Genomic DNA, 26,185 nt, shown 5'->3' with positions numbered 1-26,185 from the left:
AGCGAAGAACAACGTCAGCTCGCGATCACAGAGCGGAGGAGGCGAAGGTACGAGCGAGAGAATGAGGAGCGAGGAGAGGAGCGCGAGAAGGAGCGAGAAAACGCACACTGCTTGTCGGACCAGCACTGCGGCTTGTGCGTCGGATAGGGCGTCTTCGAGGTCGAGGAGGTCTTGTAGGAGGTGGTCGACGAGGTCTTGTGATCCTTCACGCAGTGGCCCTTCACGCAAGTGAAGCCGGATTCGCCTGCGATGAAAGCGAGCGGTTGTCAGGCTCATGTCGGAACGAAGGAGAACGAAAGGAAGACGCACACTTCTGCCACGAATTGCACTTGCCGCCGCCGGGAACGTATGTCGGGTACGGCGCCCAGGTCGTCGTGGAGATTGTCGTCTTCGGCGGAGGAGGATACGGGTGCGGCTTCTCAATGCACTGCGAGTACCACTCGGACCAAAGCTTGCAGTAGAATCCATCCTTACCTGCGAGGCCGCAAGCGAGCGGAGTCAGCTTGAGGGCAAGCAAGCATCAAAGGAGACGAGCGAGAGGGCGAGACGGAGAGGAAGGAGCGGCTCGACGTCCAAGCCGAGCGGAGAAGGGAAAGCGACGACGCACATTCAGTCGGACCCGTGTATCCTTTTCCGCCGCAGCGACCCCAGTCGTCGACCTTCCCGCCGTACCCGCCTCCTCCGCCGCAGTGCCCGTCGTCGCGGTACGAGTCGGTCGAGGCGACGTCGGCGGCAGGCGCAGGGGCGGCGTCGACGAGGGCGAGCGGAAGAGCTGTCGTGACGAGCGAGAGTAGGATGGAGAGGTGCATGGCGAGGAGCGAGGCGGGTGACTGTCGAGGGGGGATTCGTCGAGGGAAGAGGGAAGGGAGCGAGTGAGGGGAAGGAGGGAGAGAGAGGTTGCGAGAGCGCGAGCAGAGGTCGTTCGCCAATCCCGGCGGCCCCTGTCAAGCCGGGATCTCGTCCTGCGAGTCGCGTTGGCGGATCTCAAGGAGGAGGACGTCGTGGGAAGAGTGGCAAAGGCGAGGTGGATGAAGACGCACAAAGACGCGTCGTCGTACCTGCACAGTCGTCCATCTGTCGTTGTCGAGGACGTACAGCCATCCCAGCGTAGTGCGGTCGTCGCTTAGGAGGCCAAGAGAGGCTTGGGCCGCCTCGAACAGCATGAAGCCAGCGTCGACGGCGATAGCAGGCGTTCCGGTCGCGTTCCGGTGAGCCCTTGTCCTTCTTCAATGCGCTCTGCGACCGCCGAGACCGCTCCGTGCGCCGCACCGCGCGAGAGGAACGGTGAGCGTGCGAGGAGGAGAAGGGAGCCGGATTCCTCCGCGGTTCTCGTCCCGGGGAGAGTTTGCAGGTCGCAACGGAGTCGACGCAGCCCGTGCAAGCAGTCTAGCCAATCCCGCACGCGACTGCGCCAGTCCGACGTTCTTGTCGAGCGAAGCCGTCCTCCTCGTCCTCCGCCAGACCGCTGCGCGGGCTGGCAGTAAGAGTGCTGAGCAAGCGAGACTCATCCAGTGCTAGTCCACCGCAGCTTATACCGCCCGTGATCCGCTGCGACTCGAGAAAGCTGCTCCGTTCCGCCTCGTCTGGTGGGTCCTCATCGAGCCCGTGAAAGATGCCGGGATCCGGGCGCGGTGCAGCACATGCAGCCTTTCTGTTCTGTGAAGCGTGTGGAATGTACGAAACGAGCGCAAGCTGGATGGGAGCGAGGTGGACGAGGTCAAGCTGCGGGACGGGAGACGGACAAGGCGGAGTCTCCCTCAAGGCTCTCTTTGGCAGTTAAAACGCATGAGAGGGTGATTGTGAAGGTTGTACATTCGCCCCTCGATTCCGCTAGCGTGTCTACAGGCGAGGAGGGAAGGGGAGGAGCGATGCGAGAGGGAGGAAGAAGAGGAGACGTCTAGTCCATGCGAGCCTTGAGCCACCGCTTCGTCACCTTGTCCTGTGAGCGGGAGAGTATCAGCCGGCATGTTTGAGAGGAAGTCTCGGCGCTTCGCCCGCTACAATGCGAGGGAGGTCGACACGCCCAGCCAGGCAGACTCACCTTCTCGATGATCCACACGACCGCACCCCATCCCGAGTACGCATCCCTGTCCACCGCGTTGAGCAGCGTCTGCGAAATCGTCTCGAACAGGTCGTCCGCCTCGAGATCGGGTTCCCAGAGGGACTCGGCCATGCCGAATAGCTTCTCTGACGCTGTGCCCGAGACGACAAAGTCCTGCGAGTCGCGAAGCCGGGGCGACGAGGAGAAAGGAGAGTGAGATGCAAGCTTGGTCAGCCAATGCGCAGCGTAACGGGCGGACTCCGCTGACGCACCTTCGCGAAGTTGATGCACCCGATCAAGTCCGTCGCCGCAATGAATGGCTCGTCCTTCGAGTTCAAGCCTGCATTGAGACGAAGAGTAAGTTAAGAGTCCTACGGACAAGTCGGAGAGGAGGGAACAAACCTGCTACCACCGGCTCGACGAAATAAGGACCGAACCTGCGCAAGGAACTTCGTTAAGTGCGACTCTTCTCGCAGCGGCACCCGCGACTCCTGGTAGTCGAGTACCAGCAGCCGCAAGCACGGGCAAAGGAGCCCGTCGAGACGCACCTCCTCTCATACAGCGTGCTCGAGACGAGATGGCAGAACGTCTCAGGCTCGATCGTCCGCTCCTCCTTCATCGCGTAGAGGTTGATCCGGTGTCGCAGCTTGTCGCGCACGGTGACGGTGTCGGATGCGAGGCCGGGGAGACCGTAGTATGTCCGTTCTGTCGCGGGGAAGACCTGCGAGGAACGGTTCGCGGTCAGCTCGGCTCGTCGGTCAGAAGCGCAGCCTCACAAGACGACAATAAGACTCTTGTAAAGCGCAGAAAGAGGACGGCTTACCTTCTCGAAGTTGCAGGCGACGGTAAGAGCCTGGTTTCCGAGCCTCAAGTCGCACGCGATTGCCACGCATCCCTTTCCCACCATCGCAATGCACGAACCCTGTCGTTGAGCCGTTCGAAGTGCACGCAAGGACGGGGTGGATGGGCGAGTCGGGAGAGGGGAAGCACACGCAAGCGGGGGTCAGCGGCGAGGACTCGCACCGGGTGCCGATGAGGCTTGTGGGTCTGGTACAGGTAGACTCACGCCGTTGAGCTCCATGATCGACTGCACGCGCGGGTGGACGAGGCTGTCAGCGTCTTCATCGCTTGGTGACGAAGTGAGGAGGGAGCGACTCACCATCTTTGGCTGGATCCGCTTCGGGTGGGTTCTGTCGAGCTAGAGAGAGTTCTGAGCAGCGGCTGAGGCAGTCAAGCAAGCGCAAAGAGCGAGTCGAGCGGTTTGGTCCTGGTCGACGAGTGAGCAACCCTCTCGCTGACGGCGACCACCGCGCTGACGACGACGGGGGGGCAGATGGACCCTTTCAAGCTGGCCAGACACGTTGTACAGCCACACCGACACGCTCGAACGACTCCCGCACCGCCAGCTGCTCTCGCCAGCGCCTTCTCCACCTCGACCTCGCTCGACTCGCCTTTAACGGCGCCGACACGCTCAAGAATGGCTGGGACCAGCCGCAACGGGTCACAGTACGCTCACAGGGATTGTGACTGCACTGGTTGACCGCTGGAACGGGCGCAGGAGCGCTGGAACCGACCTCGGCGGGAGTGACGCTTTCTTTGGACTCGCCGCTGCCGAGTCCTCCGCCCGCCGCTTCCTTCTCGCCGTTGCTGCTCTTGTACCAGTTCACTTCACACGTGGAACCAGCCTGAACAGCCGGAACGCGCGCCCATTCGCTTGCTGGGCCATGCCTCCGTCTCCTCGCCGGAACTCACTCGCCTCGCCGCCATCGAACCCGACCTCCACTTCCACCGCTCCGCGAACAAATCCCGACAACCCTCGCACACGCTATCAGTCGGGCCATGTACTCGATCATATCGATTCGTACGTCCTGCGCGGAGAGGACACGACGCATTCGCCGGGCGAATCGAGGTTGCCGTCGCCTCCGCCGTCAATTCGATGTGGCGGAGGAGACGGTCCAGGGAGACGAGAGGAAGAGGCGGAGGAGAGGACGCTGACGAGTGGGAGCGGGAACGGCGGCGCAGGACGCGACGGGCTCGACGATGCGGAGAAAGGCTTGAGATCGAGGAAGGGTGCTGGTGTGGAGGACGGCGAGAAGAGGCGAAGCAGCAAGGAGGGCGGTGGAGGAGAACCATCGAGGGACCCTGTCACGCGGCAGTGGAAGAACGACGTCGTTACGTTCGACTCGAAGGACGACCCCGCAAACCCCAAGAACTGGACGTTCCGCCGGCGATACTTCCTCGTCGCTTTGCTCGGCATGACGACGATGTGCTCGACCTTTGCCAGCTCGATCTTCTCGACAGCGACACCGGCGGTCGCAGCAGAGTTTGGCGTGTCGACCGAGGTCGCGACGCTCGGGACGTGCGTTGACGGTCCTTGTCGGCGCTTAGACGCAGTGGCTTACGCTTTCGTTGTGCAGCTCGCTCTTTCTCTGCGGCTTCATTCTGGGCCCGATCATCTTTGGACCGCTGAGCGAAGTCTACGGCCGCAAGACCATCTTCAGTTCGTCCCCGCTTTTCCCGCCTCCCACGCTGATCTCTGCTGACATATCGGCTCGTAGTCGGCACCTTCGCCTTCATCTGCTTCAGTGCCGGTACAGCGACGGCGAAAGACTTACAGACGATCATGCTCACTCGCTTCTGGGGTGCGCAGAACCATTCACATATCATCCTTCGTCTCAAGGCTGATACGCTATATCTTTGCAGCTGGCGTCGGAGCCTCTGCCGCCCCATCAGTAGTCGGCGGCGCTCTTGCGGACCTCTTTGAGGCAAGGGAGAGAGCGACCGCCGTGGTCTTCTACAGTAAGCCGGCTTCCCTGTCCTCGTTGTGCTCAATCCGCTTACCGTAACCGTGTACAGGTCTCGCAATTGTCGCCGGTCCGACCGTCTCGCCCGTCATTGGCTCCGCCGTCACCGTCTCGTATCTCGGCTGGAGATGGACTGAAGTTCGTTTCGCTCCTCTTCTACCTACTCGTCCGTCGAAGCTAAGGAATCTGTACGCAGTACCTCGTCGTCATTCTTTCATCATTCGTCGGGTTGATCTCGGTCATCGTCGTCCCCGAGACTTTCGCGCCCGTCATCCTGACTCGCAAAGCGAAGAAGCTGCGCTTCGAGACGAAGCGATGGGCGCTGCATAGCAAGCGTGCGTCATCAGTCACTCATCCCACCCTTATTAAGCTGACGATCTCCGTGCGCAGACGAGGAAAACGACTTCTCCCTCAAGCACTTTGCCGAGAAGACTTTGACGCGGCCGATCCTCATGCTAGTCAAGGAACCTATGGTGACCGCCATTTGCACCTACAACTCCTTCACCTGTGCGTCGCTTGACCCTTCGAGTCTGAGAGTCTGACTGACTGATTGGCTTCGCGCGCACAGACGGCACACTCTATCTCCTCTTCTCCTCCGTCCCTATCATCTTCGAGGAAGGACACGGCTGGACGGCCATCCAGAGCTCGATGACCTTCCTGGCCGTACTAGTCGGAACGCTCATCGCCGGTATGTTCCGCTTCACAGCCCTCCTCATCCTCTTCTCGCTTTTGACTCCTGCTTTGCGCCTAACTCGTCAAATCTTGTCAAAATAGCCTTCATCAACTACCTCTATTCGCGCTTCGTGTTCGCCCGGCACATCGACAAACACGGGTCAGCGCCGCCCGAGATGCGCCTTGGACCGATGATGGTCGGCGGAATCGTCTTCCCCGTCGGCTTCTTCCTCCTGGGATGGGCGCCTGTAGCGGGCAAGATTGTTGGACTCGCGTTCGTGGGAGTCGCGTTCTTGCTGATCTTCCAGTGCGTCTGTCGTCCCCTCCCACAGCGTGGTCTTGCCTGCGACTTGCCGCTGACCCACTGAATGACTCGCAGAGCCGGTATTAACCTTTTGATCGACGCGTATGTCCAATATTCAGCTTCAGGTGCGCGCTGCGCCACGCCAAACCCCAGAAGTCCTGCTCACTCCCCTCTCGCAGCCGTCGCCGCCAACACCTTCCTTCGTTCGATCTTCGCTGCCGCCCTCCCCCTCGTCGCCATGCCTCTGTTCCACAATCTCGGGGTCAACTTCGCTTGCACGCTACTCGGCTGCATCGCGGCAGCACTGGGCTTTGTGCCGTTTGCGCTATACCGTCCGTTCCTCCTCCGCTTCCCTCGCAACTACTCGCCATATCCACTGACTCGTCTACATCCACAGGCTATGGTCCCAAGCTCCGCGGCATGTCTTCCTTCGCCAAGGCAGGCTGAGACGTCTCTCCCCCATCCGTCCTTCTTTCTCGTTGTTGTATCCCCTCTCTCGCAATAGACCCGTCTCGCAGAGAGCGCACTACCGCGAGCGACGGCGAAGCAGAGCGGGTACCAAGCACTTGAGAGCGAGGAAGAGGCGTTGGCGCCGTCCTCTCGCACCTTCGCCTCTTGCTCACCTCGCTGGAATGAGGGCTAGCCGGTTCTGCGTGTCCCTACTACCTGTGTGACTCCCGTACTTGCCACCACTTTGCACGCTTCGTCGCTCGTGCCCCAATCGCTTCATCGCACCTCGAACTCGCACCTCCCTCTCATGCCCCGTCCGTCGACCAGAGACGCTGGCGGACCATCAGCAGGGCTCTCACATGGCCTCGTACCTCCTCACCTCGCCCAGCAGCTCACGCGCTTCGTCTACGAGAACGACCCGCTGCACGTCCCCGGCCTCGCGCCTCGCTGGTCACTCGAACTCGAGCTGATCTGGCGCACAGTCCCGCCCGACTTCTGGCTCAACAAGGCGAAAGAGGAGGCAACCGTCCTGAAACAGCTCAGTGCCGTAAAGACGAAGCTCAAGCAACTCGAGGGGGCTCGGGGTAGCCATGTTCTCGAGAATACGCGGCGAGAGCTGGCGGATCGTTGGCATGCGATCAAGATGGGCTATAGCGGCGAGCTTGCGCTCGCTGGAATCGTGGTTCTGCTCCACTGACTTTCCAACCCGCAGTCGTCTTTCACGCGCGCTACGACTTCTTTCTGTGGCTCACGACTCGAGATATCTGCTGCGAATACGCGTATCAAGCACTCGAAGAGTTCGCGGAGGGCACCGACGGAAGCTTGTCGATGTACTGGCCGGAAACGGCGCGGCGGACGTGCTCAGAGGGGAAGTTGCTCCCCGCCGACTGATGCTTGAGCGCTTCGACAAGGAGCGGAACGGTGCGTGCCTTGTTGGCTTTACGTTCCGCACTCCGCTCACCAATTGATTGCAGAACGACGGAGACTCCCGCCGCCGCAACTCGCCTTCCTCCACGTCGGGGAGCATGCCCTTTTCTCAGAGAACCCTGCCGTCACGATCCAGGTCATCCAACCACGCAACCCAGCAGCACGGATTTGCGGCATTGACGGCCAGCCTTCCGTCAAAGAACCACCTCCATACGTATCCTCCCCAGCAAGCGACAAGTCCGCTGTTCAGCCCCTTCGCATCCCGCACGCCGCATCTCCCGCTTCCCCCGTCGGCAACGTTGACTTGATCGACCTCGAAGACCGCCCCGCCCCGTCCTCACAAGGCCATAAAGTCGTCCGCTAATTCTTCATCTCGCTGCCGCCTTGTTGCCGAATCCCTCCTCGTTCCGCAGTCGTCTTTGTTGTGTCTATACAAACCAGTTGTAGCAGTCGTGTCCTTCTTGTCGTTATGTCGTCAGTCAATGTCACGTTTTCTCGAGATTCCGACAGTCCTTCGCTCGGACTTCAAGCCGTTCCAATCTGCCATGCTTGTGGAGGGGTGTTCGTTGGGGAGCTCGTCACGCGCGGTACTGTAGGCACACTTGTCGCTGCTGTGCGCTCGCTATGGGACTGCCTCGACATGTCAACGACTCCGTCGCCCGTCGAACAGCCTCTGTCGCCTCTTCAGCTCAGCGCCACGTCGAACACCCTCTGCAGCCTCTTCCTGCTTGTCATTGAGCTGAAGAAGCGGACACAACGGCGCAAGTTCAACGCGGCGGCAGACGGTCGAGACGGAAGCAACGACGAAAGGCTGTTGCGATTGCGAGGGAACGATGCGAGGGTATGTACAGTCGAGTATGCGAGTGCGAGAATGCGAACGGGATGCGAAGCTGGTGAGCCGTGTGAAGGGAAGCGGATGTCAGGGAGTTGTCGGACTCGAGGCCGCGGCTGCAGCTCGTTCCTCCGCTCCGTTGCTCGCTGGCTCCGTTCCGACTCGTTCGTAGTCGCTGCAAACGTCACGACGGTCAGCTTTGCCCCGCTTGTAGACAAGCGAATGCGAGAGCGCACCAGTTCCCTCCGTTCTGCGGCGCTTCTTCCCCTCCCGGACCCTGGAAATGCGGACTCGGCGGAGGCTGCTGACCGGCAGGAGGAAGCGACGACGACCTGTTCGCATCGTACGAAGCGCTTTAGCAGCCTGCGGGACGTCGTGGAGGTGTCGAGGAGAGCGGAACGCACTGTCCTTCCTCCCGCGGGCCTTCGGGGCCGGTGTGGACGCCGACCATGTCTTTGAGCGTCGTTGTCAAGCCCATCCGAGTTGTCGTAGTCCCGTCGTAGCAGAGCGTGTTGCAAAGGCGAGAGGGAGGCAAGCCAAGGAGAGCGAAGGAAAAGCATGACGCAGCTTTCATTCGCTGGACCGTGGAGATTGTCGGCAGCCGACGAGACAAGCGGAGAACCCACGGGTGGATCCTGCAGCCCGCTAGCCGAACACGCCAAGCAGAGACCGATCGTAGTCGGCTTTGCAACGAGGAGGACGAAGTCCTTTGCTCGCTTCTCTCACCGTACAGAGTGTCTTGCCACGTTCGCAAAGCACACGAACGTCCATTCAGTCCGACTACGCGAACCGCGAATCAACCCAGCGCAGAATAACCGTTCCGAGATCCACCTCGTCCTGCGAACGAACGGGAAACAAGTCATCAGTCCATGCGCCGAACTCGAGAAGTAAGCGAGAACGCGACGCACCCTTGAACAAGTCGGAGACGACATAGGGCAGATCTCGCCAGACGTCGCGGTGCGGAATCATGTCCCAGCCGGTCGCCCCATAGGTCGTGTAGTTGTGGTACGAGCCGATGGCGAAGTAGCCGAGCAGGCCGAGGAAGAGTCTGCTTGTACCTGCATCAGTGGAGGGAGAACAGAAGAGAAGAGAGAGGTGTGACGCACAAGGTGAAGAACCACGAGAAGAAGCCCATTCCGCCGCTCTTGCCGACCGGATCCCGCGCGCCACCGTCTTCCTCCTTGTCGTCGTCTCGTCGAGGTGCGTCCTCCTTCGGCGGGTCGGAGTTGCCGGTCGGGCAGGCCGCAAATGTCGTCCAGGAGAGCGAGAGGACGCCGGCTTTCGAATCGTAGTCTTGCACGGTGGGCGAGGTCTGCGTCACGGAGGATCAGCAACAAGCACAGCAGGGAGCACCGCGTCTTGCGCACCTCCTTGGCACCCTTGTCGCACTTCATGTCTACCCGCACGCGCTGCTCAACTCCATTGTAGCTCCCCCCGCCCATCTCGAGCACCCACTCCTCCTTACTCTTCTTCCCCTCCTTCTCGCCCGCCTTGACCTCCATCTCGCCCTTCCCAATCTCCCCCGCGACGGGTACGACACTCAGCAGGCGGTCTTCGAGGCCTGATCGGGAGGAGAAAGTGCGCATGCAGAGACGCGTGCCGGAGGGACAGTCGTCGTCCGGTGCTGAGGAGGGTGGGTCGGGTAGAGACGAGCATGGAGAGAAGGTGTAGCGGGTCTAGTAAGCCGACGCGGCGAGGTGGTATAGGTTTCGCAAGGGCAGCGTCATGGGTCAGCGGGGAGGAGGGAGTGAGAACGACGCGACGACGCACCTTGGTGACAGTTGGAGGGGTCTGCACTTCGTCTTCCCAGCTGTGCGTGCCCTTGACCTGCGCGCCACGCCCGCCAGGTCAGCGAGCGAGCAGAGACGGCCCTTCCGCGATGAGGACGCACCTGGGAGAGGTCGAACGAGTTCCCGCCGACCGTGAGAGCCGAGCAGTCCCATGCAGCGTGTACAAGCGATGCCGCAGACAGCCAGGTGCACACAGCGGCAGCAAGCGTTCGTCGTGGCCGCATCATTGAGTATGGTAAGGTGAGAGGAAGGGCAAGGTGTCTGTCGCTTTGCTTCGTATGCGGTCGGGTCGATGCCTCCGCGCAGAGGCTTGTGAGAGGTCGCAGGTAGAGACAGAAAGAGCGAAAGCGGGGGAGACGAAGAATGAGCGAAAGGAAAGCTGCTCTTCTCCTCTTGAACGCTTGAACGGCTGTGCCGCCGACGAGCGAACCACATTGAGTTACAGAAGTACAGAATGCTCCATGCGGGTAGCTTGACATACCGGAGACGAGGGTACAGCCGCACTCAGCTGCTCGTCCACCCTTCCGCCTCAAAGACCTCGTTCCTCGCCGTCCTGCGACAGCGGATGCCTTGCCCGAACGGAATCTGAAGACGAAGGTCGAGAACAGTCGTCGATTCCATGGCGATGAGGAGCTTGAAGACGGCGGGAAAGGTGAGGGGAAGGTTGTCCTGCTGGATGGCCGTCAAGATGTCGTCTTTGACGTCCTTCGCACGGAAGGCTGTCAAAGAGGCGTCGTCCCAGTCGTCGTCACCGTCGCACACGGTGTCCTTGTGGTAGAAGTCAATGCAGTCGAGATGGAGGACTTCGAGAGCTGGACAGAGCGCGAGGATAACTCGCAAACCGCATAGCTCTTCCTGCGTCGCAAGGAGCGTCAGCGGGTCTCTAGGCGAAAGTGCGAGCGCGCTCACTGCTGATATGCAAGTACAGAAGCCTGTTAGCTGGAGGCGCCGGACGGTGGGCAATCGTGCGCTGCAAGTCCAGAATTGGAAAGCAGCCAACGAGTCGAGGTGAAGGATAGCGAGGTCGGTCATCTCCGAGACGACAAGCGCCCCAAGCAGTCTGGCATATCCACGCAAATGGTGAGGATCTTGGGAGGCGAAGGAGAGGCCGAGCTTGCGCAAAACGATCGGCTGCAAAACAAGCGCGTTGGCACGACTCGATTAAGGTTGAAAGCGAACTTACCGACAGCTTGTGAGCAGCTTCGATGGACGAGATAATCTCGGAAAAGACCGCTGTAGGCGTGTAATCCCGACTCTTGTTCAAGGTAGAGTTTCGGACGTCGAGATGATGAAGAGTTGTCCACGGAATGGCTGATCCTCCGAACGCGAAGCAGTGGAGCTCCAGACGCTCAAGTTTCGAAAGACCTGGCGCACAATCCGCAAGACGCCCGTAAGCGCTGATCTCAAGTTCGCGCAACGAAGGGACGTCGCGCTCGTAGGAAAACCCGTCGACTGCCGCATCTCGCTCCACATAGCAGATTCGAAGGGACACCAGATGTCGTAAGGTGCGAAAAGCGTCGAAGAAACACTGTGGAAGAGGCATTGCGTCTGCTGGATTGGCGAAGTCGACCGTGAGGTGGGTGAGGTTCGGCGTGTGATGCAGAATGGCGCACTCCAAGTGCGGCAGCACCAGCTGAAAGCCGACAGCGAGCACTTTGATGAACGCCGAGGACTTATGTATCAACAATCCAGCGAGGGCGGCGTCGCGTCCGTCGTGCTGAATAAACGAGGAGACCGTGATCCGGCGCATCCATACCGGGTAGGCGACCGAAAAGATGCGCTTGTTGACCAGGACCTGGTCGACTCGTCTGCTGGGATTGAAGTAAATGTCGTAGTCGATGCAGGAGAAGACCTTGTCGAGGATCTCGGTCGGAAGGGAGGTGAGGGAGAGTCGAGGAGGAGCTATCGGCTCTGCAGACGAGGCTGTCGAGTCAGCGTCGACTTCGGCGGCGCTTTTGTCGAGTCGCTAGAAGCCGCGACGTACCTTGCGAGCCATCCCGGCGAGCAGAAGAAGTCGCTTGTTCCTCATCGCTCGAGTGAACGAGAGGCCCTGTTCCGCCGCCCACAGCCCTCCAGTCCGACTGCGAGTGGTTGTGCTGGGTAGTCATGTCGTCTGAGTAGTCCTTCGAAGAGCAAGCGAGCCAGTCAAGCGTGTTCTGAGCGAGCAAGTTGAGCCGGACGAGGAAGAGGGCGGGGACGACGAGGAGACGACCTCGTGGCGCGCTTCCAAGAGGGGCGGAAGCGGTTCCAGCCGACGAGTAGGATGTCTTGACTGCAGTAAGCCATGCTAGCAGTGCCCGGATGGTTGCGAGTCGTTTTCTGCACCGGTTCTCTTCTCCCCGAAGCCGCTCATCTCCGCAACTTGGAATCTCCGCGCACTCGCCGTTGACGCTGAACGACTCGCTTGGACTGCTGCTAGACACGCTCGGGACACTGCTACGACTCGATTACAGCCACCCACGCGCCGCCCGCTTGTCTCGCCGCCCCGTAGAACTTGACCTCGATCGGGAGTTGGAGGAGGTCCTTGTACGGGTGCGAGGCGACGGGCAGGGTTTGACGAGTGCCAAATAGGATTGTCAAGGTGCGTAAAGTGTTGAGGATCCAGCGGAACCCGCTCATCGCGCGAGGACACGCCCCACAGATGGACCACCACCACTCGCCTCCCGTCTTTCCAGGCTATCCACCCATCAGCAACGTCGCACCGAGTCCAGCAATCATGCCGCCGCCACCGTCGACACAGGCGCATCAAGCGCAGATGCACCCGCTCGCGGCGTACCAGCAGCAGCACTATGGCCTCCGCACGCTCCTGAACAACACCCCTGCGCCGGGCTACCCGCTTTCGCTTGCGACGCCCATACAGAGCACGTCGACGCAGACGTCGCCTGATACGGTCTCATCCATCTCGCCCAAGGTCGAAACTCCCTCGATCGGCGTGCATGACCTCCCTCCCTCGTCGCAATCCGCCTCTCCCGCCTCTCCTCCCACCGCCTCGACCAGCGCAGCCGGCTCTTCAAAACCCTCAAAACAACCCTTCATCCCCCCTCCACCGCCTCCACCCCTGTCAGACCCCGTGGCCCTCCTCCGCCGCTCGCGAGAAGGTATCTCGCAACTCATGCACCAAGGGAACATTGACGCCCGGCCGTCTCGACAAGCTCCGCCGTCTGCACCCCGCAGTGGCGCATGCTCGAATTGTCGAGTTGGCAAGTCAAAGTGCAATCAGGAGGAGCCGAGGTGTGGACGATGCGCGCAGCTCGGGTTGGAGTGCTCGTATCCGCTATTCAACAAGCGAGGGCGGAAACGGATAATGACGCCGTGCGCTCCATTTTTGTCGTCTACGCTCGTCCATGCTGACAATTCTGAGCCTGCAGGAACCAGCACATGCTCGAAAACTGCCACCGCGACATCGAAGCGGCCCTCGCCATCCTCGCCGAGCGACAGCCCGGTCCCTCTGCGCTCTTCGGCACATCACCGTCCGCCACTCCGACCGACGTCAAGCCCTCGATCAGCGGTCTCCTGTCCCCGCCCCTCCAAGCGCTCAAGTCGCTCTCCTCCTCCAGTTCCGCCGCAGCCTCGAACGAAGGGACAGACGACGACGACCCGACTTCTCGCGAGCTCAAGAGCGTCATCGAGTCCCCTCTGGCGGTGTTGGCGCATATCTCGAGCTTGAAGGTTAGCGAGAGTACGGAGGAGGAGAGCGGGAAGAGGTTCTTGCCCAAACGGAGTGGGGAGAACGAGTCGGGATCGGCGGCCGAGGGGTACTTTGCGACGGGTGCGTGCGGTTTTGGTTGCGATGTGAGCGCTGCTGACGAGGAGGTCGGGCCTGCAGGACTGTACCAGCTGCGGTCAGACGCGGATCCGGCTTACGACCCTGTCAACGTTGGCATCCTCTCCGCTCGCGATTTTGAGCGCGTCGTCGAATTGTGCGTGCCTCTCAACGCTTCACTTCACGACTCGCTAAAGCCCTTCGCCCCGCAGCTACTTCACCTCCCTCCGCCCCTTCGTCTTCCACCTGTCACCGTCCCTCCACACACCCCGCTTCATCCGCGACACCTCCCCCTTCCTCGCCACCTCCCTCGCATACATCGTCTCGTCCTTCATACCCGACTTGCACCATGTCGTCACGCCTCTGCATGACCATGCGCTGGAGCTGAGCAAGAGGGTTTGGGCAGAGGGACTGAAGAGTCTGGAAATTGTGCAGGCTTACTTGTTGCTCATGTGAGTCGCCTCGAATTGTTATCCCGTCGAGCGGGCTGGTGTGCTGACCTCGTTGCGTACGCAGCCACTGGACGGCGATCGAGAACGACTGGGGCGACGACCGACGCTGGGGCTGGCTCGGGCAGGCGCTGTGCGTCCTTCGCGCTTCTCTCTCCTTTCCTCTCTCGACTGACCCCCTCCGCACGCAGGCGAATCGCGACCGAGATCAAGCTCCACAAGAAGATCAACACGATCACCTACGACTTCTACCGCTCCGTCACGCCGCTCGGAGAAGGCGCTTTCGCTGCGCTGTCGGATACGAGGGCGTGGAGTTGGAAGTTGTTGTTCGTGGCGGAGATTGCGTGCGTACCCTGCCCCCACTCCTGGCCTTTTCTCGACTTCCCGTGGGGTTGACGCTTGGACGGCGTCGCAGGCTATGCGTCTCGACTGGCCGGCTAGGATCCGTTTCGGGCCTGTCAGTCTCGACTCCAGGCGCGCCGCTGCCGAAGGACATGCGACCCGAGGATCCGGACTATAGCGTCGCTGCGCTCGTCTCGCTGAACCGGATCTATGTGCATTCCCTCCCTTTCATGCTCGCAACGACGCGTAACTGACGATAGCTTCTGCGGCAGGCCAAGGCGATCACGCACTCGAATAGCTTGCAGGACAGCGAGGAGGGACACGATTCGCGCTTGAGACCAGAGTTCCAGAAGGCGTGGCAGCGAGACTTGACGGAGTGGATGGGTCGGTGGCGGCATATCAGTGCGTTTTTGCTCCTCCTGTCGCTCGAGTGCCCGGCTGATGGTGGACGCCCGACAGACCCCTTCGTCCGCCTCATCGCCCAGCACAACACGACCATCCTCACCTCCATCTCGCTCCGCTTCAAAGGACCCGTCACGCCCGTGCTCGAGGAGTGCCGACAGTCGGCGTTCGAGACGGTCAAGATGGCGCTCAACTGGCCTGATCAAAGTCTCGTTTATGCGTCGAACTTGATGGTCGTCAACATCGCGTGCGTATCCACAGACCCACTACGTGATTGATGTCGTGCTCACTCTCTCTCCGCTTGCAGATACGCTGCGACCCTTCTCCTCCGAGTCAGTCCAGCTTCCGCTTCCGCGCCTGCAGTCTTCTCGCTCGTCCAAGCTGACGACGTCTCTCACAGCTCGCCGCCGCGAAGCCTGGACCGATAGACCACGAAACGAAGATGGTTTGCGCTGCGACCGCCGACGTCCTCCTTCGAGCGGGAGCAGTCCGACCAACAGTGTGCGTCCGAACAGCTTGCGCTTGCCCCGCAACGGGGTCATGCTCATGCCCCCTTCTTGCAGCCGAACTCTCGCTACACTGCACGGCACGCGTATCCGGACGCTGCTACAGGCCGACCTTCCGAAACCGAGCCGACCATCTTCTCGTAGCGGTTGCCCCAGCTTCTTCTCCAACCCGAACTCGCCGGGTTCTTCCACTCCCGCCAACACCCAAACCTCCATGACCGGCCTCACAGGCTCGACTTCGCCCTTCATGAGCGTTGCCGCCGCCGAAGTCCCGACTCACGCCCTCCTCGAAGCGCAAGAACAGGGCTTGCTCTTCCCCTCCGCGCCGAGCCTGTTCAACCTCCCGCCGTCCGACTCACATGCCTTGTGGGACTTGTTTCACGAGCCTGGGCCCATGAATGCGACGGCGGGAGGATCGACGCCGTCGAGGGAGGATGCGACTGGGCTTGGCGAGAACAGCGGGATGGTCGACGGGACGAACGATGGCGCGTCCGGCAGCGGCACGAAGCCTGACGGGTGGATGTACAAAAGCGCTCTTGACCAGGATTGGCTTTCGTCTGAGCCAGGTGCGTTGACGGAGACTCGCCTTCTCTTCGTCGAGCTTTTGCGGTCCTGTGCTAACTCCCCTCCACTCTCGCAGGTGCATGGGCATGGTAGCGGAGGTTTGAGCGGGCAGTATCCCTCAGTAGACGTGCAGTATCTCACAAGCATTCACGACTCGCAACGATCCCTTCGTGTCCTCATCCTCATCCTCGCCGGTCTCGCTGGTTCGCCCTGCTTGCTTGCAGACGCATGCTTGATTGCTGTACAGCACGAGAAGGCCCTGCGAAAGCGTGCTGACCAGCCAAAGCGTCCTTTCCTCGTCCGCGAACGCTCTTTCACCTCGCCTGCTCACCGCTCACGCTCGTTGCAGGCGAACGGCAACCACACACAGCTTGTGCGTGGTTCACATGCGTGCCCAACTGCTCGCAGCCGCCCGCACAGCGTTGTCACCGCTCCTCGACTTCATCAGTTCCTGCCGCTTTCTCCGCTGATACTGGCGGCGCGGAGCTTGCTAGGGCTAGCTGCGATGTGTGAGGCATCTCCTACGCTGCTCTCGCCATCGAAGCCAAACCTCACTCGCCGTGCGCGCGCGAGTGCCCCCAAATCGCCTCGTCCTACCGCCTCTGTCGCCGTCCCACCTCGACCTCGCGCATACAGCGCACCGTGTATTCGGTATGAGACTGTATGCGTCGCACAGCAGCCCTTGCGCCCATCTCGCAGCCGAGGCGCTGCGCTGGAGAAGCGCACCTGTTCTCTCTTCCTCCACGACGAGTTCGACCGACCCTACGAGACCCGCAAACACTACCCGCTATCCCTACACGACCCGCAAATACTCCGCGCTTCGCCGATCCGCACGTTCCTCCACGCTCGCCGCCTCACCCCGACCCGCATAGCGACCTCGCGCTTCTCGTCGTCAACCGGAGGAGCCAGGATATGCTCAGCAGGGTCGGTCTCAAGGCGCTGGGCGCTGCCGGTGTCTCTATCGTCCTCGCCATCGCGCTGAGCGCACCTCAAGTCTCGGCTCGCGACCTCAACAAGTGCCCGCTCGGATACGCCTCGTGCAGCGGCATCAAGGACGTCTCTCCGGTCTGCTGTGCGTTGCCGGTCTCTCTCAGTGCTAGAGGTGGATGCTGATCAGGTCTCGCTGGCAGGTCCGGAAGGTTGCTCGTGCGCGAGGGCGGAGGAAGGTTACGCCTACTGCCTCAGCCAGAACGGCGGGACCTCGAGGGAGTCGCCATGCTGTGAGTACTCGAGTTCAGTCTGACGTACACACGCGCGCTGACACCGCTTTGCTCCGCGCAGGCGTCGCCGATACCTACTGCGCGCAGGTCCAGCCGAGCTGGCCAATCTGCGACCGCTCGCCTCTGCGCAGCGAAGGTCCTCCTCGCCGTCCGACGTCGTCTGTCGCCGCCCAGCCCGCCGCCTCGAACCGCAACCGTGTCGCCAAGTTTCCCTTGACCGGCACTGAGATCAACTTTCCTCCCGCCTTCGGTTCCGCCGGTTCGACCTCGACAAACGGCGACGATTCGAGCGACTGGTTCGACGATGACGACGACAGCACCGGAAACGCTGCCAAGGCGTCGCCGGGCCGCAACGCCCAGAGTCCCGCTTCAGTTGGATCGACTGGTCGCAACGGCGCCGACTACGCCTCCAGCGCGCCCTCCTCGCCCGGTTCGACGTCGCCTTCCATGTCCTCCGACTACAGCAGCCGTCGCCCGTCCGGCCCGCCCATGATCAGCAAGCTCGATGAGCTGCGCCTCTCGCCCGACTGGGACGTTCACGCTGCGCCGCAAACGAGGGAGTACTGGTGGACCATCGCCGAGCACCCGGGAGCGCCGGATGGATGTGCGTATCCGTTCCTTCGCTCTCGGCCGTCCACGTCGCTGACGTTGTTGTCGCTTTTCGCGCAGACTTGCGTCCCATGTTCGTCTCGTCTCGACTGCCGCCTCTACCAGCTGACTTACTCCCGTTTTGTTCGCAGGCTTCTCGTCAACGGACAGTTCCCCGGACCGCTCATCGAGGCGAACAACGGTGGGTCTACCTTCTCGCTCCTTCACCTCCCATGAGCTGACCCGACTTCGCTCGCAGGCGACTTGATCGTCGTCCACGTTCAGAACTCGCTCGACCAGCCAATCACGATCCACTGGCATGTGCCTCACACGCTCGCTCAAACTCCTCGTACCCACGACGCTGACCTGGCCTAATCTCGCAGGGACTCACGCAGAACGGCACGAACTGGGAGGACGGTCCGTCGGGCGTCACGCAGTGCCCGATCGGAAGCGGACAATCGTACACGTACCAGTTTCCGATCACGGGCGAGCTCGAGTACGGGACCTTCGTGCGTCGAGACTGTTCCTCCCGTTTCCTCCGTTCTCGTGGCTGACTTCGCGTCACCTCCTTCGCACAATGCTTTCGTCTCGTCCGCCCCATCTCTGCCTCGCCTCACCTCGCCTTGCTTCCCGCTCCCGCGGTCCAACGACTTCGCCTCGCAGTGGTGGCACGCCCATCGCCGCGCCCTCTACAGCGATGGCATCACCGGTCCGCTCATCATTCATTCCTCCCTCGACCCGCTCGTGCGCGGCCGCGACTTTGACATCGACCAGGTGCGTCCGTCCGCTTCGCCTCGTCCGCTTCTCCTGTCAACCTTCCTAATCACCTTCCCTCTCTGCCTCGCAGATCATCTTCATCAACGACTGGTACCACGACACGACCGACACGATCGTAAACTCGCTGCTGTCGTCGCAAGGCTACAATTCGGTACGTACCGATTCTCGTCGGACTGCGGACGAATCTGACCTTCTCCTCGCAGAGCTTCGTTGCGCCTTCGCCCCAGTCCGGCCTCGTCAACGGCGTCGCGATCTACAACTGCCAGTTTGCCGACCGCGGCTCGACTTGCGAGCAGCGGACGCAGCGCGACATGCCTGAACTCCGCTTCCCGCCCGACGCTCGAGTCCGCCTCCGCTTCATCAACGCCGGCGCGCACCGTGAGTCACTCCGTGGCGTTGACAAAAGCATTTCGCTGACCCCTTCCTTCCCAGCCGTCAACTGGGTTTCGGTCGACGAGCACGAGCTGTACATCGTCGGTGCGTTCCCTCGACACTTCCGCTACCGAAGTCTTCTGACTCTCCCTCCGCCCACAGAGGCCGACAACACGCCGACGCTACCCGTTGCAGTCCATCGCATTCCTGTCGTGCGTACTTCCTCTCATGCGTCTCCAGCTCGGCGGATGCTGACTTCCCGCCTGCAGAACGTCGCGCAGAGGTTCGATGCCACCTCGACGTCAGCTCGTACGAACTCCGCTGACGGTCAGACGCTCGCAGATACTCGGGCGTCCTCCTCACCTCCGGCCACCGCATCGGCGACTCGTTCTACCTCCGCGCGCAAATCAATACGGCTTGCTTCGGCGCTGGCTTTCCCGACCTTGACCCGCAGACTCGCATCGTCATCCGCATCGCTGATGAGGGTCACCGACTCGCAAGGACGCTGCCGAGGAGCCGCGACTGGAACGACCCGACGACTGGCAACTGCACTGACCTCGACGAGAGTGCGTCGTATCCTCAAGTTTCTCCGCTCTGTGCTGACGCCTGGAATCGCGCAGGGCTGCTCGAGCCAATCGTCGTCCAGCACGCTCCGCCTCAAGCCGACCAGATCTCGTTCTTCAACTCGTCGCGAATCGGACCTCTCACGACGACCGATGAAGCGGGACTCAGCGACGGCATAAGCTTCCTCGAATGGACGCTCAACAATATCACCTAGTGCGTCGAAGTCGCTTCACTACTCGGTCGAGTCCTGCTGACCTTGCCGCTCGTCGCGCTTTGCAGCGAGAACTTTGCCTACAAGTGCGTCTTCGCCTTCGCCTCACTTTATAACCTTATCTTTCTGACTCTTGACTCGCACAGCCCGCTCCTCCACCAGATCGTCCGCGGCGAGGATCCGAACACCGGTCGCATCGCCTTGATCACAGCTTGGAACGTCGAGACCGTCGACATCGTCATCCAGAATCTGAACGGACCGGAGCATCCCTTCCACCTTCACGGCAAACCGTTCTGGATTATGGCGCGCGGTCAAGGAAGCGTCGGGCCCGAGTACGTTCCGTCTCTTCTTCTTCTACTCCTCTCGCCAAGCTGAACTTTCCCGCGCGCAGGACGATCGCTTCTCTCGACCTGAACACCTACAACCCTCTCCGTCGCGACACGCTCGGTCTGCCTTCGGGCCAATGGGTGCTCATCAGGCTCGTCGCCGACGTTCCGGGCGTGCACGCCTTCCACTGTCGTTCGTCCCTTCCCACTTTCTCCCCTTACTTGCGACTGAGGCCCTTTTCTCCCCACTTATGTTTCACAGACATCGTCTTCCACCAAGCGCAAGGTCTCTTCGGCGCTTTGGTCATCCAGCCCGACGTGATCCGCAACTTCAAGATCCCGGAGGCGAACTACCAGGTGCGCCTATTCTCGCCTCTCTCTGCATTCATCGCTGACGTCACTGCACACAGCTCTGCGCGCAGGGCAACCCGAACATGATCGACCCGGGTCGCCGTCGTCGTCTACGCAAGCGTCTCTTTGACCTGCCGCACCTCGACCTCCTGCACCACCACAGCAAGACGTCGACGACTACGTCTCCTCAACCGACGCACACTGTGATCCACGCACAGCAGCACGACGAGAAGACGGCTTCGCAGTCGACTATGACCCGCTCCGTCCTTGGCTAAGGAGCGCTCGCCTTCTCGTCTGCCGAACATCCTCGACCGACCGCCTGTCTCGTCTTCGCAGTCTCCCTCTTCCTCTTCCCTTCGCATCAGATTCCCTTGTCCATAGACGAGCTCTCCTTTCCTGCCCAAAAGCATTCTCGCGCCCTCCCTTGTTCCCCCGTCTCCTCTCGCATCGGCTCGTAGTCCTTCCCAATGCATTCTGTAGAACTGCAATCATCATTTTCTTGTACATCTCACGCGTCCCGCGAGCTACAGCTGCCCGAGCTTGCGCATCAAGTCAATCTCGTCCGACATCGATTCCGTAATGCTCTTCTCCTTCCCGACCTTCCACCCAAATTCATGCAACAACTCGCTCTTCGCCCTGCTCTGCGATCCAACGCCCGCGAGTTCCTGCGACGCCTCGTCCTTGTCCTCGATTCCGCCCGAGATCAAGCCTTTCTCGGTGAGGACCTTGTGCATGTGGGTACCGATGTCGCCCCATTGGTGCTCGGCCGTCTCGGCAATGTGGTAGAGCGTCTTGGAAGTGTCCACTTGCTCGAGGTGGGAGAGGAGGGTGAGGTATGCCGGGACGAGGTTGCGGATCTGCGAGACGAGCGTTAGCCGACAATCTCGAGGAATTCGACCGCGGAAGGCTCACGTTGATGTTGTTCCATCGCTTCTTAGGTCCGCTGCGCAGAATGGGGAGACAGGCATCAGCACCGTTCGATGCTGGAGAGCACGGCGCAAGACTGACTACCGCACGACCTTGTTGTTCTTGACTGACTCTTGCAGCCACCACGGGATCTGCATCGAGATCTGGTTGAAGGGTCTGCGCACGTGCAAGCCGGAAGAGGGTCGGACGTCAGGCAAGGAGTAGCTGGAAGAGGGAGAGCTCGCGAAGAGCGTGGGAGCGAAAGACTGCGAGAGAAACGTACCCGGTTCCGATACCGTAGATCAGCGGCGGGAGCATCTGATGAGCACGGTAAACCTGTCAGCTGTGTATCACGCAGGTGAATCACAGGGCGAGCCCACAATGCCGATTTTCGCGTTGACCTTCTTGTTGTCGACGGCATCTTTGATCGTCAAGTCGACGTTACGGTGCGGCGCGTCGTCCGGGATCTCCTTGTCAAACTTGGTCTGGTCTCCGTCGTTGAAGATCATGTCATCGGGATGAGGAGTCGTCAAGACTCCCGCTGGGAAGTGCAGAAAAGGCGCGTGTCAGCGCAATCTTCTCTCGTCTCTGTCGCTTCGAGTACAAGACGCACTCCCGGACGTGTGGACGTATACGGCGCGGGCGGCTTGGACGAGTCTTGCTGCGAGAGACCCTTGAGGATGCTCTTGACGGAGGGAAGGTCGTCGGCCGTCGCGATGTGCATGATGATCTGCGCACGCAAGATCGTCAGCAAGCTCCTCTTGACCCTAGTGGATCTCGCACGCACGTCGCTGGCCGCCGCCTCCTTCGAGATGACCTCGTCGCTGCTCAACTCGCCCATGACCGGCCTCACACCCATCTCGCGCAGCTTGTCCGCCTTCTTCTCATCGCGGCAGAGTGCGCTGATGGTGTACTCGCCCTTGTCGAGCAGTGCGACCAGGACAGACCCGCCAATGAAGCCTGTCCCGAGGAGGAAGAGCGATTTCGACATGATGACGGAGTGTTCGTCGGGAGAAGGCGAGGAGGTGGGGAGCGAAGTCGCGAGCGGGAGGTGGACAGCTGGCGTCGATGCGTAGCTTCGAAAAGTATCGAAGAGCGAGAAGCAAGAGTGCGGACGATGAGGGAGAGGGAGCAAGAAGAGAAGGAGGAGGCGACGACAAGGGCTCGCTTGCTCTCGTAAGCCGTAAACGCGTAAACCTTTCCTTGGCGAGCTTGCGCAACGCCGAGGGGAAGAGACTCTCCTCAGCCCGCCACATTGGACGCCGCTGAACGAAGTCGCGTTTCAACAGCTCAGAAACGGCTCGTCCGTACGTTGACCTCGTCCTCGTCCTCGCCCTTGACGACGGTCGGCGCGCCGCGCTCGATGAAGTGACGTTGCCGAAGAGGGTCGAGGATGGCGCACATCTCCTTGTAGCCGTCAAGGTCGCCGGTCTGCTGCAGCGAGTCGAGGCGTCGGACGGCCCAGTCGAGGTCGTCGAGCAGCGCATCCTTCGGGTAAGTCGACCAAGACTCGTCGGAGGGCCATCCTTGCAGGTAGTGGTCTTGCCGGTTGCGCAGCTCGTCCCATCGCCAGCGCACAGGTCGCCATTCGAGGTCGACCTTCCGCACCGCGCACTCCTGCTCCAGCAAGTCCCAGCTTCTGCCAGTCCAGGGATTATCGGACCTGACATAGATGGTCAGGCGGCGTATCTGCGGCAGAAGCGAGTTGAGGACGAGCTTCTCGTATGCATCAAGGTAGTCATTTGGTGAGAAGCGGAGGTGCCGCAGGCTGACGCAAGAGCGGAAGTTGGGGAGGAGCGCTCGCAAAAGGTTACAGGAGCACGTGAGGGCGAGCGTCTTGAGGTGCGGCCACTCCAACGGCGCCATCGTCGCCATGAACTCGTCCTCGTCGACTTCGTCGTATTCCGGCTCAACAAACTTGAGCTGCAGCTCCTCGATGTTGGGAAGTGCGACTGAGAGAAGCGGTAAGACAACCGAAGGCGAGGCAGGCGTAGTCAGAACGAAACGCCGCAGGTTGGGCATCCGCCACGCGTCCTGCCAAACGCGATTCGCCGGGCGAAGCCAGATTTGTGGATTTCTAGCTTCGCCGAACAAACCGATGTGGTGGATCTCGAGGGAGTCAAGGCTCGAAAGTCTGCCGAGGAAAGCGTGCCAGTCTTGCGGGTTGTCGTTCCACCACAACGACGCAGTGTCGCCTTCCAGCCGGAGATACCGGATCTGGGCCGGCGCAATCAATTGCGAGGCGATGACTCGACCCAGGGGCGCCTTGAACTCCATGCCAAAAAGCGCAAGTCGGCTGACGCGATGCGCGAGTTGTTCGAGAGCAACTCGTGCAAACTCGCGGGCAAGCTTGACGTCCGAAGGCAGGTCGCGCCCGAGGAATGGCTGGCACAGCTCACTGACCATTGTGGCGTCAAGTTGGAGGCTTCTGAGGCCGGTAAGGTGGCGGAACAACGGCGCGACGGCAATGTACGAGTGAACGGTAGATGGCGGCGTGACGAGCGTGCGGATTTGGCTCTGGTACGGGAAGTCGGCGAGACAGTAGGTGGCATACGGTTTGACGAGTTGATCGGTAGTGATGGTCTGCACGGGCGAGGGAAGTGTCAGCCTGTCTGTCGCGGGAAGAGGAGGAGAACGAGATTGACCTCGGCAAGATTCGGCATCGCGAGCGACCTCAAGCGCTTGTTCACGAACGACAGCGCCTCCAAGTCGCGCCCATGCTAGTACGACCACTGAACGTAAGCCGTTGTGTCGCCAGATGCGCAGTGAGCGAGCGAAGGTGACCCCGCCCTCGCAGCGGGATGCGTCGCCCGCTCGAGGTCCTCGCCGGCGCCCCTGCTGTGACTGGCGAACTCGACGATGCGCTTGAGGAGCTCGGTTGGCAGGTTGTCGAAGGAGGCGCGTCGAACTGATGAGGAGGACGAGGGGTTCGAGTCGGGCGCAGGCGGCATCGTGGGCTGAGTGGGATGGCTGGGGACGTTGCGGGTGGGTAGAAGTAGCTGTGCAGACAGCAAGACAGTCTCGGAGCGGTAGCGGGCGAGTGGACGAGGAGCAAGCAGCGCGACCTCCTGAAGCGACAGTAGTCTTGCAAGCCAGCCTTCGCTTCTTCACACGCTCTCAATGGGAGAGTGACGAGAAATGCAAAGCAGGTCTACGGACAGCGAGCGGGAGCGGATGCCGACCAGCACGCTTGCACGACGACCCGTCTACAAACCATCTTCGTCCAGCCGATCAACTATCCTCGCGCGACGCGTCCGGGTCAATGTACAGCAAGCCGCGCTCGATGTAGCGGCGCTCCTCCAGCGGCTGGATCGCCGTCATCATCTCCCGAATGGCCGCCTTGTCGTCGACGGCGAGGAGATGATCGAGTCGGCGCCTTGCCCATTTGAGGGTCTCTTGTAGGTAGTCCTTGAGGCCTTGGCACTCGGGATCAAGCTGCGGTACCCATGTGTGCCACTTGAGCGCCTCCTGCTCCTTCAGCCACGCGTAGCTCGAGTACATCCCCTGCCAGATGCGCCACTCCAGAGCTACGCCGCGCTCGGTGCAGTATTCCGCAAACACTCCGGGTTGGTGAGCCTCGGCCTCCCCGTATTCGCCGACGCTGCAATGGTAAATGAGGCGGCGCAGATTGGGTGGGAAGGTTGCCGGCAGCAATTCGTGTGGTGCGCTGCTGTAGGTATCTTGCGGCTCGAGATGGACGAAACGAAGTTTGGGGCAGGTGGAGAGCGAGGTGAGAGTAGGGCGAAAGAGCGTGCTCTCGCCGGTCATCGAGAAAGACCGCAAGTGTCGCCAGTCGACCGATTCGACATCGGCCGCAACCTGATCCCAGTCCAGGGCCGGATGGTCGGGCTCGACAACATCGAGGGAGAGTCGCTCGAGGTTCGGCATGGCCTGTGCCAGGAAGGGAACGACCCTATAGGGCGCTGCGTACGTCCGCAGCTCGAATTGACGCAACGAGGGCATTCGCCAACCGTCCTGCCATTCCTGCGTAACCTTGAAGAGAGGCCCGGCGCCGTCCTCGCGTCCATGCTGGTCAATCTTGAGAGACTCGAGCGCGACAAGCGTGAGCAGGTAACCCCGCAAAGCGCTATTCGCGCTGTCCTCGTTGTACCAGAGGCTGGCCAGGCTGCCATCAAGCTCGAGATGTCGTAGAACGCTTGGCGATGTGATTTGAGGGAGAATGTTGCCGAGGTAATCAGCGCTGGACATGCTGTCGACTTTCAGCCGAACGAGTCGTGTCGAAAGTGCTTCGAAAGCCTCGATGGTGTACTCTTGGCGAGCGGGGGGCTCCGGCCGTATCCCTTGCTTCTTGAAGAGCCCAATGAGCATCGCGGAGGACACGGTGAGCGAGTCGAGACCGGTGAGATGCGGGAGGAGAAAGGCGATTTCGGCGTAGGGCGTCGCGTTGTCGGAGGATAGGCCCAAGGTGAGAGAGCAAATGTACGGTGTGTAGGCGAACTGCGGAAGTCGGTACGTGCCGAAAGGCGCGGCGAGCTGCTTGTAGGTGATTTCCTGGACGAAGGGAGATGAGCTGCGAGCTGCTCGAGGGATAGAAAGCGCGCACCTCGACGAGATGCGGCATGCACAGTTTCCGTAGACGTCTGTTGACCCTCGAAAGAGCCTCCAATTCCCGCCCATACCAGCTAGACCACACAACCTGGACAGACGGGAGCTGGTCGTTTATCGAGTGCTCGACCGTGCCGACCTCCTGCCTGCGATATGAGCCGCGCTTGAGACCGTTGTACGAATGCATGTCTTGCTTAACGAGCTCCACGATGTGCTTGAGCAGCTCGGTAGGCAAGTTGTCGAGCGATGCGCGATTTGGCGATGAAGACGGGGACGGGGTGGCAGCCATCGCGAGCGGTGCTGAGGGCGCAGGATAGCGTGCCTGGGCCGGTCTTACGTCTCAAACGAGGCAGCGAGGCCGTCGGAGCGAGCGACGCAACACGTTGGAGGCGAAGAGAGATCCGCGAGAGGAGAATCAACTTCGACGCATCTCGCATCCGAGCTGTTGTGGGTTCCAC

At 61.0% G+C, this 26,185-nt stretch overlaps 13 protein-coding genes across 13 annotated transcripts in view; 5 read left to right on the top strand and 8 right to left on the bottom strand.

The window, feature by feature from the left end:
• Positions 1–809, bottom strand: part of RHTO_06159 (fungal cellulose binding domain containing protein) — a gene marked incomplete at both ends in the record, with an annotated part of 2,195 nt that extends 1,386 nt beyond the window's left edge. The window contains 3 exons of the mRNA XM_016419820.1: positions 107–244; positions 310–474; positions 608–809. Of these exons, the coding sequence (XP_016275274.1) occupies positions 107–244; positions 310–474; positions 608–809 (505 nt within the window). The remainder of the gene's footprint in view (positions 1–106; positions 245–309; positions 475–607) is intronic.
• A 1,088-nt stretch (positions 810–1,897) lies between these two features.
• Positions 1,898–3,203, bottom strand: RHTO_06158 (20S proteasome subunit beta 3; the record flags this gene model as incomplete). The annotated part of the gene is made up of 8 exons (XM_016419819.1): positions 1,898–1,939; positions 2,042–2,215; positions 2,314–2,381; positions 2,444–2,478; positions 2,590–2,762; positions 2,865–2,963; positions 3,108–3,128; positions 3,201–3,203. 8 exons carry the CDS (start codon positions 3,201–3,203, stop codon positions 1,898–1,900), a joined length of 615 nt encoding a protein of 204 aa, XP_016275273.1.
• A 562-nt stretch (positions 3,204–3,765) lies between these two features.
• Positions 3,766–6,268, top strand: RHTO_06157 (MFS multidrug transporter; the record flags this gene model as incomplete). The annotated part of the gene is made up of 12 exons (XM_016419818.1): positions 3,766–4,400; positions 4,459–4,541; positions 4,600–4,683; positions 4,745–4,840; positions 4,898–4,983; positions 5,042–5,180; positions 5,236–5,352; positions 5,414–5,533; positions 5,620–5,824; positions 5,897–5,946; positions 6,001–6,153; positions 6,219–6,268. The coding sequence occupies 12 exons, from the start codon at positions 3,766–3,768 to the stop codon at positions 6,266–6,268; spliced, it is 1,818 nt and encodes a 605-aa protein (XP_016275272.1).
• A 310-nt stretch (positions 6,269–6,578) lies between these two features.
• RHTO_06156 (uncharacterized protein) lies at positions 6,579–6,968 on the top strand (the record flags this gene model as incomplete). Its single annotated transcript, XM_016419817.1, has 1 exon — positions 6,579–6,968. The coding sequence occupies one exon, from the start codon at positions 6,579–6,581 to the stop codon at positions 6,966–6,968; it is 390 nt and encodes a 129-aa protein (XP_016275271.1).
• A 193-nt stretch (positions 6,969–7,161) lies between these two features.
• Positions 7,162–7,562, top strand: RHTO_06155 (uncharacterized protein; the record flags this gene model as incomplete). The annotated part of the gene is made up of 2 exons (XM_016419816.1): positions 7,162–7,192; positions 7,246–7,562. The coding sequence occupies 2 exons, from the start codon at positions 7,162–7,164 to the stop codon at positions 7,560–7,562; spliced, it is 348 nt and encodes a 115-aa protein (XP_016275270.1).
• Positions 7,563–8,117: 555 nt separating this feature from the next.
• On the bottom strand, positions 8,118–8,508 carry RHTO_06154 (uncharacterized protein; the record flags this gene model as incomplete). Its single annotated transcript, XM_016419815.1, has 3 exons — positions 8,118–8,205; positions 8,267–8,362; positions 8,435–8,508. 3 exons carry the CDS (start codon positions 8,506–8,508, stop codon positions 8,118–8,120), a joined length of 258 nt encoding a protein of 85 aa, XP_016275269.1.
• Positions 8,509–8,826: 318 nt separating this feature from the next.
• Positions 8,827–10,044, bottom strand: RHTO_06153 (autophagy-related protein 27; the record flags this gene model as incomplete). The annotated part of the gene is made up of 6 exons (XM_016419814.1): positions 8,827–8,867; positions 8,939–9,078; positions 9,137–9,342; positions 9,398–9,706; positions 9,801–9,857; positions 9,922–10,044. 6 exons carry the CDS (start codon positions 10,042–10,044, stop codon positions 8,827–8,829), a joined length of 876 nt encoding a protein of 291 aa, XP_016275268.1.
• A 280-nt stretch (positions 10,045–10,324) lies between these two features.
• RHTO_06152 (uncharacterized protein) lies at positions 10,325–11,928 on the bottom strand (the record flags this gene model as incomplete). Its single annotated transcript, XM_016419813.1, has 4 exons — positions 10,325–10,675; positions 10,775–10,951; positions 11,004–11,731; positions 11,805–11,928. 4 exons carry the CDS (start codon positions 11,926–11,928, stop codon positions 10,325–10,327), a joined length of 1,380 nt encoding a protein of 459 aa, XP_016275267.1.
• Positions 11,929–12,461: 533 nt separating this feature from the next.
• On the top strand, positions 12,462–15,939 carry RHTO_06151 (Zn(2)-C6 fungal-type transcription factor; the record flags this gene model as incomplete). The annotated part of the gene is made up of 13 exons (XM_016419812.1): positions 12,462–13,132; positions 13,189–13,589; positions 13,647–13,740; positions 13,796–14,035; positions 14,100–14,165; positions 14,224–14,376; positions 14,448–14,586; positions 14,647–14,776; positions 14,834–15,023; positions 15,084–15,108; positions 15,177–15,277; positions 15,340–15,848; positions 15,923–15,939. 13 exons carry the CDS (start codon positions 12,462–12,464, stop codon positions 15,937–15,939), a joined length of 2,736 nt encoding a protein of 911 aa, XP_016275266.1.
• Positions 15,940–16,509: 570 nt separating this feature from the next.
• RHTO_06150 (diphenol oxidase) lies at positions 16,510–20,530 on the top strand (the record flags this gene model as incomplete). The annotated part of the gene is made up of 20 exons (XM_016419811.1): positions 16,510–16,918; positions 16,977–17,066; positions 17,128–17,670; positions 17,736–17,748; positions 17,807–17,856; positions 17,914–17,975; positions 18,038–18,163; positions 18,318–18,428; positions 18,502–18,582; positions 18,635–18,809; positions 18,864–18,908; positions 18,966–19,015; positions 19,073–19,086; positions 19,146–19,369; positions 19,424–19,580; positions 19,647–19,664; positions 19,725–19,910; positions 19,970–20,097; positions 20,167–20,261; positions 20,315–20,530. The coding sequence occupies 20 exons, from the start codon at positions 16,510–16,512 to the stop codon at positions 20,528–20,530; spliced, it is 2,793 nt and encodes a 930-aa protein (XP_016275265.1).
• A 249-nt stretch (positions 20,531–20,779) lies between these two features.
• Positions 20,780–22,152, bottom strand: RHTO_06149 (NmrA-like domain containing protein; the record flags this gene model as incomplete). Its single annotated transcript, XM_016419810.1, has 7 exons — positions 20,780–21,112; positions 21,168–21,198; positions 21,264–21,338; positions 21,445–21,479; positions 21,542–21,702; positions 21,783–21,891; positions 21,949–22,152. The coding sequence occupies 7 exons, from the start codon at positions 22,150–22,152 to the stop codon at positions 20,780–20,782; spliced, it is 948 nt and encodes a 315-aa protein (XP_016275264.1).
• A 299-nt stretch (positions 22,153–22,451) lies between these two features.
• RHTO_06148 (uncharacterized protein) lies at positions 22,452–23,824 on the bottom strand (the record flags this gene model as incomplete). Its single annotated transcript, XM_016419809.1, has 2 exons — positions 22,452–23,744; positions 23,807–23,824. The coding sequence occupies 2 exons, from the start codon at positions 23,822–23,824 to the stop codon at positions 22,452–22,454; spliced, it is 1,311 nt and encodes a 436-aa protein (XP_016275263.1).
• A 568-nt stretch (positions 23,825–24,392) lies between these two features.
• RHTO_06147 (uncharacterized protein) lies at positions 24,393–26,016 on the bottom strand (the record flags this gene model as incomplete). The annotated part of the gene is made up of 2 exons (XM_016419808.1): positions 24,393–25,673; positions 25,726–26,016. 2 exons carry the CDS (start codon positions 26,014–26,016, stop codon positions 24,393–24,395), a joined length of 1,572 nt encoding a protein of 523 aa, XP_016275262.1.
• Between the last annotated feature and the right edge of the window lie 169 nt (positions 26,017–26,185).

The sequence above is a fragment of the Rhodotorula toruloides genome (assembly GCF_000320785.1).
Source record: "Rhodotorula toruloides NP11 unplaced genomic scaffold Scaffold4, whole genome shotgun sequence".
In the NCBI taxonomy this organism is placed as follows: Eukaryota; Fungi; Basidiomycota; class Microbotryomycetes; order Sporidiobolales; family Sporidiobolaceae; genus Rhodotorula; species Rhodotorula toruloides.
This window is presented reverse-complemented; position numbering and strand designations above follow the sequence as displayed.